At 39.7% G+C, this 15400-nt stretch overlaps 1 protein-coding gene across 6 annotated transcripts in view; it reads left to right on the top strand.

Moving 5' to 3' along the window:
* Positions 1–15400, top strand: part of LOC109301517 (sodium channel protein type 1 subunit alpha) — a 231210-nt gene that overhangs the window by 47010 nt on the left and 168800 nt on the right. For all 6 annotated transcript variants that reach the window (XM_019522724.1, XM_019522727.1, XM_019522722.1 and 3 more), the window contains 2 exons: positions 5971–6286; positions 12844–12962. In XM_019522724.1, coding sequence (XP_019378269.1) covers positions 6023–6286; positions 12844–12962 — 383 coding nt within the window. In that variant the 5' untranslated portion in view covers positions 5971–6022. The remainder of the gene's footprint in view (positions 1–5970; positions 6287–12843; positions 12963–15400) is intronic.

Genomic DNA, 15400 nt, shown 5'->3' with positions numbered 1-15400 from the left:
CATGCATCCATAGATGCGTCATGAGCAGGTCCAAGGAGGTGATCCTGCCTCTCTATGTGACATTGGTCAGGCTGCAGTTGGAGTACTGCGTCCAGTTCTGGGTGCTGCACTTCAGGCAGGATGTGGACAGCATCGAGAGGGTCCAGAGGAAGGCCACTTGCATGATCAGGGTGCAGCAGGGTCAGCCCTTCAAGGAGAGGCTATGGGACCTGAACCTGTTCAGCCTCCATGAGAGAAGGCTGAGAGGGGATCTGGTGGCTGTCTATAAACTGGCCAAAGGGGACCAGCAGGCAATGGGAGAGTCCCTGTTCCCCTGAGCACTGTCGGGAATAACAAGGAATAACAACCATAAGTTGACTGAGAGCAGATTCAGATTAGATATCAGGAGGCACTACTTCACAGTCAGTGCAGCTAGGAGCTGAAACCAACTTCCAAGGGAAGTGGTGCTCACTTCTACCCTGGGGGTCTTCAAAAAGAGGCTAAGTATTCACCTAACCAGGGTCGTTTGACCCCAGCATTCTTTCTTGCCATGGCAGGGGGTCAGACTTGATGATCTGCTCAGGTCCCTTCTGACCCTACTAACTATGAAACTAGGAAACCAGTTTAGGTGTAACTTCTGCCCCTAACCCTTGTGACTCTACATTCAACCATTTGCAACTGATTCTTCTCAGGTAGTCATGAGATAAACTACAGAAATGGTCTTGCATATTGGAACCTCTTCCCAAGTGCCCTAGCCACTTGGCTCCAGTCAGCTCACTCTTGCCTCTCTCTCACACCCAATGAATCTTGGGACTTTTTTTGTCTGCATGGTGGCATGTTTTCAACAGGAGGAGCTTAGAATATTATCACCTAGAATAGACTGTTGCTTGGTGGTTAAGGCACTCTTTTTAAATTCCCTCAGACTGAGGAGAAAATGTAATCTTGGTCTTCACTTCTGGGCCAAGTGCACTAAACATTAGGTTCTTATGTTAAGCAGGGTAGGGTACTACTGGCATCTCCTAACTTGAGTCAGCTTTATGCACAGTTAGGTAGCTTTTATTGAACACGCAGACTGTTATGAAACCATCCTGAGGTGCTCTCGGCTCTCTCTCTGCATCATTTATTGCCTTAACACAGGATTTTAGATACCAGTATTACTAGACATGTACAAATTTGGTGTCTGGATCCTTTACAAAATCACCTTAAAGTGATTCACTATTTCCTTATGTGATGCTGCCTTAATTTAAGGTATCTTTGTTTTCTTCTAATTGCAAAGTTATACGTGGTTGTAAGGTACTTTAACTATGGTAGTGTTTTGTAATAAGTGCTGAATATCCAGAAAATAGGTCCAGTACAGGCAGTGTCCCACCAAAGAGCTTCAGTTTTTCAGAGAGCACTTCTAAGGGTGAGCATGTAGTATATTTTCCAGGACACAAAGAATTTCTCTATGGAGCACTAGCCTAGAGCAAGCTAATTTATCTCAGCACACTACTTATTTAGGACTAAATGTTGTACCTGCAATTTTGTTTCCACACTGCAAACTACAGGGTGGACAATGTGCTTGATCAGTGTATTCAACCACATGCAAATGATCTAGTACAGGCAAGCCTTTAGTCATGTTGAGAGTAATATCAAAAGAACAGTATTTGACAGATTCTCCTCATCTCCTAGAATTATATAGGAGCCACTCACAAGTCAGCAGATAGAACTGACTTCCAGAAAGTACCAAGCTGACCTTGAACCAATATATAAAGCTGAAAGCATCCCTTTATCAACCCATTAATAGTACTTAATCTGTAAATCCTTTCATGAGAATTAAATTTCCCTTCCCTTCACAGTCTTAGCACTGTATAAAGTCTTACAGTGGTATGACATATTATTTATTCTATTCCTATCTATACCACTTTTGGCTCAGTGTGTGGCACTGGATAAGGCAGTTACCTTTGCTGCTTCAATTGCCTTTCTGTGAAATGGGCATAAGAATATGCATTTTTATCCCATGTGACTATTGTAAGGATTAATTAACTAATGCTTATAAAGTGTTTTTTAAAACTGTTAAACTATTATAACAATTTGTATGTTAACTCTTATTTTAAGTGAAACATAACAAGAAATTGTGCAACTAATAATAGTTAAGTAACATCTTAATGTTAGATTTGCGCTATAGTAATATCCGTGAATACCTTTTACAGGTAAATGATTCACTTTGTTTTATTTTGGGGTAACTGTTGTCTTCTAGGTTGAGTGACTTGAAATTGGGAGACTGATTCCTTTCCTTGTTCTGCTACTTACTTGATGGTGAATCTTAGCAAATCACTGTTCTAGTCCCATTTAGAAAAATGCTTGCCTCCTGTTGTGTAAAGCTCTTTAAGATCTACTGATAAAAAGCCTCATATGAATTCAGAATATTAATGCTACTTTGACTACTTTCCAAAATGGTAGATAGAATAAGTTTTAGGAGATCTGATATGTTAATTTTTTCTAAAAGTGAAAAACATAATTGTGTCCTAGAGTAAGAGCAAAGTAAAGGGCAAGGTTTAAATTCTGCTTACTGCAATAGTTTTTTCTTGCTTAAATCTTCCCCTAGTGATCAGTTTTATGTTGCTGGAGGGGAAAAGAAAGGGGAAGGATTGTGTGCAGGCACTTAGGAAAAGCTTTCTGAAATTCAAAGAGAACTGCGTTAGTTAATGTAGCAGACGTTCATTTTGTGTTGTTTTCTTGTTTAATATATCTGTTAATATTTCATATTTTCTTTGATTTGACCTAGTTTTTGTTTTTTATTCAAGAAAAAAAAAAGAACTCATTTTCCTACCTCCCAAAATATGGCACATCTCTCTAGAGAAGAGTGCAATAAGAATGCAAATGAACAAATATATTTAAAAATGTATATAATATTCCCACAGTATTCCTCTTTCCAGTTTCTCTTTTACATAAAAGTAGTTGTGTCTCTTGGTATGTAATGCTAGCAGTGGTGTTTAGGTCTCGGCCTAGTGGTGTCCAAATTCATATTTAGTGATTCTACAAGAGCATGAAAAGAGAAGACATCAGTAGGCACATCTACCAATATGTATTTACTGAAATTACTGCGCAGTACAGGCGTGCATCTATATATACACATCCTTACTGCACAGTAAATATAGTGACTTATGCTGACCTGAGTGCAAATTTATGCCTGCATTATGCAGGTATCAAATTACACCCAATTAGGTACTGCACAGTAATGCACGTGTAGATACCTTACTGTACAGTAACATTGAATGTGTAAACTGACTTCAGGACTTATATAGTCCCCAGTCAGTCCACACACAGTGTTAATGTGCTTTAATGCCTGCACATGTAAACACCAGCCTATTCCCTTTTACTGCAAATTTAAACTGACTTAAATGCATGTGTAGACACAGCCACTATGAATTATGTTACCATTTCTGCCAAGATCTGAACAGTTTATTCTTGACAACAAGAATAAACAGAAAAATTCCATCTCTTCTAGCCTGACTCCTCAGGCCATGCTTCACATGCTCATGCCAGTAGAGGAGTAGCAACCACAAGAATAATATTTGTGGCTCATCCCCAGATCTGTTCCTTTTGAATGCACATTTGCTTCATTTAGCACCAACACTTGCCTAGTGAGAGAAACAGAACCTGAATCAACTCACCCTGATGTTCTTCAGTACTACAGACCTGGGAGGTCATGTGTTTAAAAAAACCTAAGCATGTTTAATGCTGTCTGTTCACAGAATAAAAACAATCACCCTCTGAGATTAAAAGTAATATTATACAAACATAAAGGCATAACAAATTACATAACCGAATTCTCAACATTGTTTTAAAAAGAAATTAATTGAATCAAGTGAGAAGTTTGCATATATATTTTAGCCATAGAAGCCTATCAAGGACTTTGAACACTTGCTCTTTTTAAGTCCTTCATTTACATTTTGATATTCACCTTTAGCGGTAATACCTTGTCATGTAATTTTGGAGGAATAGAATAATATTCCTTTAAATAGCTTGTGAGTCTTCTAGTACCCACTGTTCCCATGTTCCAGAAGCCAACCAGAGTAGCAGTGTGTACATGTAGCTAGGACCTTACAGAAGCTGTGTGTTCCTTCAAAGTGTTTGTTGTAAGAAGAGCTAAATAAGCAATTACTTAAAAAAAACACACGCAGTGAAAAAAGGATAGGCATAATGACCTTCTTTTCAAGTAATTACTTGGTTTCAGTTTCAGTATCTTTTCCACTTTCTGATCAATTCTTAATAGCTGTTCAGTATGTTTCATGTCTATCTTTGGGGGTGCATCATTGATCCCAAAATTTCCTGACATTGCCTTTTCACATGCTTTATTCTGTGACATTGTATTAATCCCCTCTTGTCTAGGCACAAAGCTCAAAGATACAATGTTGAGGAAATGTTATTCTTGATTGTCTTTTTGTCTAAATCTAAACTAACTGAATCAAATCTGATTGGTAACATGTCCTAAATAAAAATTCACTATTCATTTTGAGTGCAGTGATACTGAAGATAATATTGTGATTAATTATTGAGAAAAATCAAGACATCACTTTCTTAAAGGAAAATTACAGATAAACATGCAGATATGGATATTTTTTAAAGATACAGTATGGATTGCTTTTAAGTTTGCTCATAAGGAAAACAACTAAACATGCTGTCTTTGTAACCTAAATAAATGACATGGTGTGCCTAGATTTCCTGCACCTTCACATTCAGGTCCTGCAGGCTTGACTTAACCTTTCACCCTTCAGATTATTGGTTCCATACATGGAGCAGAAAGAGGACATTACAGTCTTGCAACTTTTTAATTTAACATTCCTTCCCATGGTGCCTTTCTTTCTAATTCTTTATACTGTACATTGACTGGTGTTCTCCATTAGATCTGCCATTATTTCTGTTTCTGTTTTACATCACATTTTAACTCATGTTTTTTCAGCTTCATTCTGCAACCTATGCTTTATTGTCACCTTTGTTTATCTGTCTCTCTTCTGACCATCGCTTGCTTTCTCATTTCTCTGCCATTTCTTATCTCTTGCTTCTTTCAAAATTTATTAGGTCTGGCACTGATTCTTAAAACCCCCATCAGAAGCTGGCTAGTCATTTCTCAGAGAACTGTCTACCAATGGGTAATGATTGCAGACATCCCTTTGCATTCTGATAGGAGGGATACATTCTACTGCCTGCCCAAATGCAGTTAAACAATGTGCCTGTTACAAGAAAAAAAATCATTCACCAGCATAAAAGATGCAGGATCTGCAGTTTTATTGTACAGTCATTTTGCCTATTGCCATGTTTATTTTTAAGCTCCATACTGTGTATATTAAAATCATTTAAAATTCTTCAATTATAAATGTCTATTGAATAAAGCACCAGCATACATAACAATTACATAAATGACGGAAACTATTGCTTTTATTAATTAGAATAACTATTGAACAAATAGTCTTAGGAAACATTTAATTTGATAATTAAAATTTTGATCTCCTCCACAATAATGCAGACACTTTTATTTGTCCAAGTCACAATTCTGCAGAATTTAGGTGCAAGTGATCTTTTTGAAGTCAAATGAGAATGTGTATGTATAAAGATGGATGCATTCAGCCCTTTATTGTTAACAATATGTTCCCAGAGGATTCTACTCTTTCTTAAATAATTAATAAAATATCAGTTGCAATAAAAGATTCCTTGGTTATACTCAAATAACACGTTTGCTTATTAAGAGCAAAAAACAAGATGCAATTTCTAGAATAGAGAATTATTTCAACTTTTATGTTTGGCAAAGTAAGAATCATATTGGTACCTTTTAAAAAGCTCACATTTCCTATTTAAATTCTCAGTGTGAATGTATTTAAATTATATTCAGTATTTTATATGTGAATGTTCACATACAAGCATAAACTAAAGAGGTACCAAATACATGCTATTTCTTTCTTCTTTGATTGTTCTAAAGTGTTTGTGTCCTCTTTTTCTGTTTCCTTTTAGCATTTTCTTATGCAGGAGAATAAATGATAATTAAAATGTGCAGGATGAAAAGATGGAGCCAGTGCTTGTACCACCAGGACCTGACAGCTTCCACTTCTTCACTAGAGAGTCTCTTGCAGCTATTGAACAACGCATTGCTGCAGAAAAGGCTAAACAGTCCAAACAAGATCGTAAAGACGACGACGATGAAAATGGCCCAAAGCCAAACAGTGACTTGGAGGCAGGAAAGTCACTCCCATTTATTTATGGAGACATACCTCCAGGAATGGTGTCTGAGCCCTTGGAGGACCTGGACCCATACTACATCAATAAAAAAGTAAGTCAATATAACAGCTATAAACCACTATCACTTTCATATTGCAATCCACATTGCAGATTGCATTTTTATCACGTACATGTTCTGAAGCTTTCACAAGATATATAAGAGCTTTATGAAACAAAATACTGTGTATGGAAACATTGTTCTGCTGTTTAAGAAATAGTGTGGAAATATTTTTAGCTGAGCATTCTAAAAAGGGACAGGATACAAAAAAAACAAGTGAAGGAAACATTCAGTTTCTGCAGTTTATATGTATTCCCTCTGCCAGAAAAGTTAGTAAATTTAGCACTTTTAAAGTTAAAAAAACTGACTCTGATTTATATATTTAGATCTCATCATCATATCAGCATGTCATGATACTCTGAGCATCTGAATTTACATGAGCTCAAACCTGTACAGATTTCCCTTTCTTCATGCTGTACATGCATTCCTGGAAAACGGCGCATAACTCAAATTTACATAAAGGGAACCTACTTTACAATGTAACAAATAGGGATACATTCCAAGATCTCAACTGTACTGGCCCCCAGACCCATTTCTACCACTTTTACAAGACAACTTTGGTACTCACTAACAGCAGACAGTACACATAAGCACAGGGCACTATCATAATGGGAATAGCAACTACAGAAACACATGTCACAGACAATGAGTGAGGAGCATAGGTACACACAGGAGACTCTATTTTGGTGTGCATCACTCCAACAATGCATAGCACAAAGCAGCTGACTGCAGGTTTCCATCAAACCGATGGCATAAGAGTGAATACCTTGCGTATAACAAGCAAATTCGCACATACAGAAAACACATAAAGCATGGGAAACCTGTAGTCATGCACAGTTGCATAGTTTTGTGGAGACTAGTTTTACTTTTGCCATCAAATCCATTAGTCTGCAATAAGTGGAGAATACCAACACAGTGTATCATTTATATCCAAGGGATATAGTAGAGTAAAGATCTAGGCTTTCATCCTATTGCTGTTGAAATCAACCGCAAAATTTCCATTGGTTTCCGTGGTATAGGATTGATCCCCTGGTGAGCTGTGTATTATTTTATTGTCTGTTTTCTTCCCTTTTATTTTGAATGGTAAGGGAATTGACATGAAAGTTGCAATATAGCTGACAGCCTTGAATCATAAACAAGTGTAAGGATACTAATAATATAAAAAAAAAGAATATATAAAAAAATAAAATAGTAACATTTAGAAAAAGCACATCTGCTGTATATTTAAAAAAAAGCATATGCAAACATATTAAAACTGGGTTCTTGCATGGATTGGGTCTTCTCCAAATTTGAAACTGGGAATTACATTTTTGACTTACTTGGTGCTTCACCCGCCTTGACAGCAGAGACCTAGTAGTGTAGGTCTCTTTGCTTCTTGAACTGCTTAATAGATTTATTATGGCAGAGATCAAGAAACATATATGTAAGCAGAAAATACTGGATTGAACCAAAAGATTCTGAAGTTTCTGATGGAGTTAGTGCACACTGCTACCTTTAAACTATTTGAGTCCTTGCAGGATTTCACTGGTGCCTGTCTTCAGCATATACAGCAGAAAAGGGGTGAAATATTCTCACCTGTAATGCCCAGCCTTCTACAAGATTTTGGCTACAGTATTTTAGAAGCTGACAGCTTTATTCTAGACATTAAAATATGGTGGTGGAGACAATGCCAATATAACTATTAAATACATTTGACTGTTTGCAAGTGCAGTATCTTAAGCGCAACTTATACAATGTAGTATAACAATCTTACTTGAACTTGAGGAAATGATAATGAAAATATTATATGAAAGCAATAATTTTTTCAACCATTATATGGTGCATTTAAAAGAGAGATTACATACTATTTACATAATATCTCTTTTAATTCCTGCTGTGTTTTTTAAAGTAAGGGAGGCAATTCTATAAAAAATTGCACTATAGAATTCTGTATTCATTAGGTGCCTCTACACATGTGCTTTTCTGTGAAGTTGACTAATTAACTCTGCAGTAAAGCATCACCATCTACATGTGTGCCCATATTAGGGTGCAGTAAACTAATGAACTCTGCCATAGGATAGTATCATCTGGGACGAGTATTATCCTATTGCAAAGTAATTTATGCCACCGCAATGCAGTGGCTGGGGCTGGCTGGGCCATGAGGGTGCTACAGTGTGGGAGCCACCTGTCAGCTAGCCACACACTGTAGCACCCTTGTGCCCCCAGCCAGCCCCTCCACCCAGTGCTGCCACCTGGAACCCCCCAGGGTCACCTGACAGCTCAGGGCTGCTCTGCCTCAGCCCAACATGAGCACATGTGTAAATGCTGCACCCAGGAGAAATAAACTCTGGCTCAAACTGCACCGGCGTTTAATTCTTTGCCCTAATTGCACATGTAGATGCACCCATTGTATTGTATTTAGTGATTTCTATGCAAAATCTGATTGTTTTGGAGATAAAATGATATTCCTGTTTGCCCTGAAGCTCATTTTGAGCTATGGCAGTCAAGCTGGGTTCTCTCTCCCGTGTCATGCCAGTATCAGAGGTTCTGCAGTCCAGATTAGGTCATCACTCATCAGGTACAGCCAACAGGGTAACTGAGGGGGAGTGACTGGGGCAGCAGCTTCAAGTATCACATTTTTTTGGAGGGGGTACAAAAATAGTTGCCATCAGAGTAGCAGCTAACTACATCACTGGGGCAGCTAGCACTGCTATGTGTATCATGGCTGCCCCAGGCATAAAGCAACTTCGTGATACCTCTGGGTACACCTGTGTTATCCCAGTGTCTTTATATACCCATAGGCCTGTTTCATCTATTCACAGGTATTGTAAAGGATCTGATATGGTCTGCCAGATCTCTATAATTGAAAGAACTAATCTTGACTGATACAGCCCAATTTATAGGGATGATGTACAGGAAAGAACATCTTTTTATTCACAAATAGGGAATCAATGAGATGATACCTTACACTGCCACTTTCTTCTTCATGCTAAGATCCACATCTCCCTTACATGAAATATACTTTAGCCTGACTGAAGCTTGATGACAAAAGCAGATCTCTCTGTCATTGACATCACTGGAATTCCTTGCCTACTCCCTGAGGTCCCTCCATTTTTTTCTGTCTCCACAGCAGGAGGCACTTATGCAGGCCTCCCTGTTGCAGACCTTTTCTGAAGGAAATTCCAAAATGAATTGTAAATGGTTTAAGCTAACAGTTAAATCAGCTGTGCCCCAGGAGTGTTATTGTTGCCTCAGATTTTTCCACAGAGACTTAGCTAGCATATTTTCACCCAGCATCCCAGGATACTTTGAGCCTCCTTCCACTGCTGGTCCATGAGAACTTTCCACCCTCTTGAACTCTGCTGCCCAGGAGGTGATGGTGGGACCAAGTTGGGGACTGCCAGTGCCAGGAGGGGGTTGCAGTGATGGGAGATGGAGCAGAGAGGCATGAGGGTTGTGGTTTCCCTCCACAGGCCTCTGTATTCCTGCCCTGGGATGCGGGGTGAGGGGAGAAGGCTCTTCTACAGGGAACCCTCCACTGACCCCTGCTGATCCAATCCCAGCCATCTGCAACCCATGCTGCTTGGCCTGTTTTCCCCTCGAATGCTGCCACCTATGCCCTGGACAGGTGGCTAAATGGGGGCTGTGACTTCCCTCTGCACTTCCCATTCCCATCCTGGGGGGGGGGAGGGAGGGAAGAGAGGGCTGTTCTGCAACCACTTAGTCCTTGGGGCTGGCAGTGTGGAGCTTGGAGTCTCAGGAAGCATGAAAGCATGCTTCCTTGTGTCACTGCTGCTGCTGTGCTAAACCCCAGCAGCTCTGCTACCAGCAGGGAGCTGCCAGAGCACGGAGCCATGGGGAGCATGGAAGTATGCACAGTCCTCTCCCACCACACCCCCAGGGAAGTAAGTCAAGGCCCGAGCCTAGGTTGAGAACTGTCAACAAAAAGGGTCTTTTCTCAAAGGAATGTTAATGGAAGACAAAAACAGCTAAAATAAATAACAAATGGGGTTACAGAGATCAACCAATTTTTTTTGGAGCCTATTCGAAATTTTGCTCTCAAACACAGATATGCTTTCATGATCCGGAGTTCATGTGACACTTAGTCTCATAATTCATGGTATTCCCTCAGCATCTTGCCTCATCTCATCTGTTGGGTGATATCTAGCTTCAACTATATATTTTGCACTTTCACAACCAGTGAATCCTCCAGTCCAGTTCAGGATATAGCCATTGCCTCTGATAACTTTCTCAGCTGGCACACAATTCCTTCACATCTCAGAATACTGCTTCTCTTGCAGACTACCGAACTGTGCTGATCAGGAAGAACTAGGACTAAGAAGGAGGAACATAACTAGGAGGAGCATAATCGGTTCTACCCTTGAGAGAAGTGTTTTCATCCTGGGTAGTGCAGATTTTCCTATATATGAATGACCAGCCATAGGGATGTAAAAACCAATGTGTATATGGCAGAAGCTGGATTAACAGAGTGGCTTATACACCTAGGAATATCTCATAAATAACTTCCTGGTCATTTTATGTGTGGGCTTACTCTGGGTGCATACAAGAATTCAGATACTTTTGTTCCCCCAATGGGAAAACCTACAGGGAAAGCACTGTGCAAATGTTAGATGGGCTGGGCAGGTGCTGTTCATACAGCCTGTACTGCTGATGGCTGGCAGCCAGGAGGCCTCTGTGCACACATCCCAGCATGCTCTTCAGGTTCCTTGGGCTGTTTAAGGGTGTTGAGAGCACCTTAGTGCATAGGGCATCTGTGATTGGCTGGCTGTCTCAGCAACCACACCTCCCTGGGGAGTTCCTATTCACAATCTTCCCTCCATCCCTGCTATGAGCCTTTGAGAAAGGAGACCCAGAGCATATCTCCTTTTTTGTTTGTTGAAGATATGCCCATTTCTATTGTAACAGCCTGCAGTGGAATAGCTACGATGTAGGACTGTGGGTCTGGGCATCTGCTTCAGCACCCTCTGTCTCCCTGCAGCACAGCCTGGGCCTGGTGAAATGGGGCTAGGCCAGGGGTGGGCCAAATGCAGCCTGTGGGCCAGATGTAGCCTGCCAAGCCATTCTATCCAGCCTGCGGGGCCCCTAAAATTTTTAGAAAAATAATATTTATCTGTCCCTCGCTGCCCGTCATGCAGCCCTTGATGGCTTGCCAAAACTCAGTAAGTGGCCCTCCACCCAAAATCATTGCCCACCCCGGGCTAGGCTTTGCTGACCTCAAGTCAGGGGAAGGGGAAAAGGGTTTTCTCCCTGCTGGGCTGGAGCAGTAGAGTCTAGCCTGAGTTGCAGATAATCTCACTGAAGCTGGGCAAGGGAGGAATAAGGCAATGCAAATTGCTATGCTAAAAGATGACATTGAAGAAAGGTAAGTGTACATGCATTCATTCTCTTGGAAGAGTCTTTCTCAGGAGTCACTTCTACCTGGTTGGAGTTGCGTTAATTTCCTCCCAGAACTGCCTTTTTAGGTTTGGGAGAATCTGTTACCTAAACATTTATGCTTAAAGTTTCAACTAGGAACTGTGATTCTCCCAGTAGAAACATAATACTTGTATACATCCTTTGCATCACACAATTAGCCATGGTTCTAGAAAACATCTTTTTTCTATATTCTGCCTTCCAAAAGTGAGGTGCATGTTTTATTTAGGAGCACGTGGTTTGCAAGAAAATGTGTCCTATCCTTCTCTTCCTCTCGTCTGCCCAGACTTCCCTTATTACCAAAAGTTCTTCCTGTGCATCTAGTTGAGTTTTAATCTTTAAAGGTGCAGCACTAATGAATGCTCTTATGGTTCCTATCTGGAAAAACTACTGTCTTTCAAACACCCTGTAGTTAGATTGGAGAAAACCATCTTTATCTGAGATGTTAGCCTTTTGTTCTCACATAAAATCTATTCATAGGCTTTAATGATCCATCTGTTCATGGATGGGTATTCTGGCACCACTCCCCTGTTGATTTAGCATAAGGAATATCTGTCAGAATAGTAAGAGACAGCCATGAGACAACAGGATACAGACAGTTCATAAAACCAAGCTGAAATTCATAAGTTTTATATCGACAGATTCTTTAAGATGTCACATTATTAATATCGATGAGGTACCTTTTTCAAGTACACAATACATTCCTATGGTGCCTCCTGTAGGAAGATAGAATGTAACCCATGATTTGTTGTTCATCTGCTGCACATCAAATTGGGGAAAACTAAACATAAAAATAATACAAATATCAATAATTATAATTATCACTTTTGTACTTTAGCATCAGAGAAAAATATGAGTGTGTGGTTATAATATAATAACTATTACAGCAAGTGCATTTAATTAAATATATGTTATTGTAAGAGGAACACCAGTGAACCAAAGCAGAATGGTCCTATATAATAGGTAAGTTACTAGGAAAAGTTTTTCTTTTAAGCATAGATTGTGGATGATTTTTTGTGAATTATCTGTCAAAATATGGTTTAAGACTTTACTTCTTGTCAATGGAAAAAAATGTATGATGAAGAAAAGGTCATGCAGATTGCACAAATATAAATATTGTTCTTTCTTTTTTTTTCCAGACTTTTATAGTATTGAATAGAGGGAAGGCAATCTTCCGATTCAGTGCCACCTCAGCCCTTTACATTTTAACTCCCTTCAATCCTCTTAGAAAAATAGCTATTAAAATTTTGGTACATTCATATCCTTTTCAAGTGCTTGGTTCAAAACTTTTTACTTTTTATGGTAAAATATAAGTTTTATGCAGTTTCTATTATATAATATTAGAATGTGTAGTAGAGTTCTATAAATAAATGAATATAAGCCTGGCTTCTGGGCTGGAGTTTATTCTGGGCCAGATCCTTGGAGGAGAATGAACTCTACAGGAGAGCAAGAGTCTAATACAGAGATAAGTTATTTATGTTTCTATTTGGCAACACATGCTTTAGCTGCAAGGGATGGGAATAGCTGAAGGATAGCAGAGTGCCCACTGTGGATGTCCAGAAAAGGCACGGTGAGTAGTTTAGTCAATGTAAGACTGTTAAGGGCCACAGGCTCCAAGAGGAACTCATTGGGGCGGAGGCTGCAAGTCCTGAGAGAGAGAGAACTGGTAACTGGGGCTAAAGAGTGAGCCCTGCTCAAGATCAGAACTAAAGGACTGGGTTGGACTGGCTGCCCAATGATGAGCTAGGTGGAAAGAAGCACCTCAAGGTTCACTCCTGGTATTCTGAGGTCAGCCTCCCATTTGTATATTTATTTCTGGCTAGGTGTGAGGTGAGGACAGTGTGGTACTCTGGAAAGCCAGGGTGAGAGATGGGATTAGTGTCATCACTAGGGTTCAGCACAGCCATCTGGGCCCCTATTATCTGATAATGCCATTGCCTCCTTTTTAGTGAAGGTCTCCTTGCACCAACTGTATTAGGAAAAACTTTTTAAAAATTCTTATTGTTATTCTGTTGACAGGGTCTAGTGCCTCTGTGTTTTAGATGTGATTATATTCATGGTGCTTCTGTCTAATTTTATAAATATAGTAGTGTCATTTTGACCATTTTATTTATTTTAAAATAAAAAGAAACTTAAGTTTAACATCCTAAAACAGCTTTAAGTCTGCCAAAGACAGAGAAGCTCCATGTGAAAATAAAATAAGGAATTTCTTGAACATGTTACCTTTAAAAATCTGTGTAGCTGTATATACACTTTCTAGAAGGGCATTCCAGCACAAGTTACATTTTGTCTTCTATACCACCAAATAACATATATTTTATGTAGAGCTTCTGTGAGTGATAATATGACCTTCAAAGTTAATGAAGACACCCAGTCAATAATACTGACATGTTTTCAGTATTTGTACAGGGATCTAGCTATGTGACTCTCTCATCTACCAGTGGGAATTGGACAGGTAAATCTGTTTTCATAATTTGAATGTTCAGTACAATAGATATGGTCATCCTCCACTGATTTTGATAATTTCAAGGAAAATTGCTCAATAGATGCAAAGAACAGTCTCAGTGCACACACCTACAATATTAAGATTGAGATCCTGCTTTTCATAGTCCCCTTTTCAGCCATAAAATGAAGTTTAGTTTGTATTCAGAGTGTAAAATGATACTCAAAGGCAGAAAATTAGCATGCTACCCAAAATGTTTTCAATGGCAAATTATGTTCAGTCTTTTTATATACAAATTTATCTGCAAATTGTTTTTTTTACTTATATTTATCTCTGTTTTAACTACTTTTCAACTGTTTTAAAAGAACACATATTTTAAAAGAGATGAATAAAGGTAAAACATTTTCTAGATTAAGTTTTATATAAAGACATGCACATCTTAGTTTATGGTGCCATCATGTGGTCATTTTGGGTCATTTGTTTCCTTCTTTGTTACTTTAGTCATTCAGGTATCAATTTATTAATTGTGTTAATAATCATGTCAATTTTTAAGTGCTAATGAAAGTGGAAGACTTACAGCACTACCTAAAATCAGTCATCATGCAGACCCTTAATGCCAGGGTAAAATTTTTTGTTTGTTTGAAAAGGTTGCTGTATTTGTTATATTGCAGGGACTAGATCCACATTAAATTCTTCAGGTGTCTTTAACCCCAATGGGATCATCCACACATACAGGCACATGCGCTTTCAGCAGCTCAAATAGAAACAGTACAAATTTGAGCCGGAGCTTTTTGCACTTGCCTGGACATACACTTTGATATGGGGCAAATTGTGCCACTTGGGGCAAAATAACCTTGCCTGGCTCCTCCTGGATCTGCCCCATCCCCCACAAGCTCCTGCAGCCCCCCTCCATGGCTGCCCCATTCTCCACACCCCCAGAACCCCAACGGCTTCCCTGCCTGGCCCAATCCCCCACTTGCACACCCATCCCCCCAATGGGTGCCCCCCTGCAGCTTCCTGCACTTAAAAAAAAGAAAAAAAGCCTGTACTCACAGTAGGAGCAGGGGCTATGGGGGCTCCGAGACCTCCTGGCAGAGCCCCCACACACAACAGGGGGCAGCAGGGCCTGGGGCCGCTGGGGCTGCCACCTGGCCCTGCTGTGCGGGGGGCCCCAGTGATAACCGACAGGTGCTGGAATGGCTGGTGAGTGCTGGCAGGGTTGGGTTCTTTTTCTTGCGAGGATGCTGGGGTGG

Source organism: Gavialis gangeticus, unplaced genomic scaffold, assembly GCF_001723915.1.
Source record: "Gavialis gangeticus isolate Ggan-Ray unplaced genomic scaffold, GavGan_comp1, whole genome shotgun sequence".
NCBI lineage: Eukaryota > Metazoa > Chordata > Crocodylia > Gavialidae > Gavialis > Gavialis gangeticus.
Note: the sequence above shows the minus strand (reverse complement) of the source record. Positions and strands in the feature narration are given on the sequence as shown.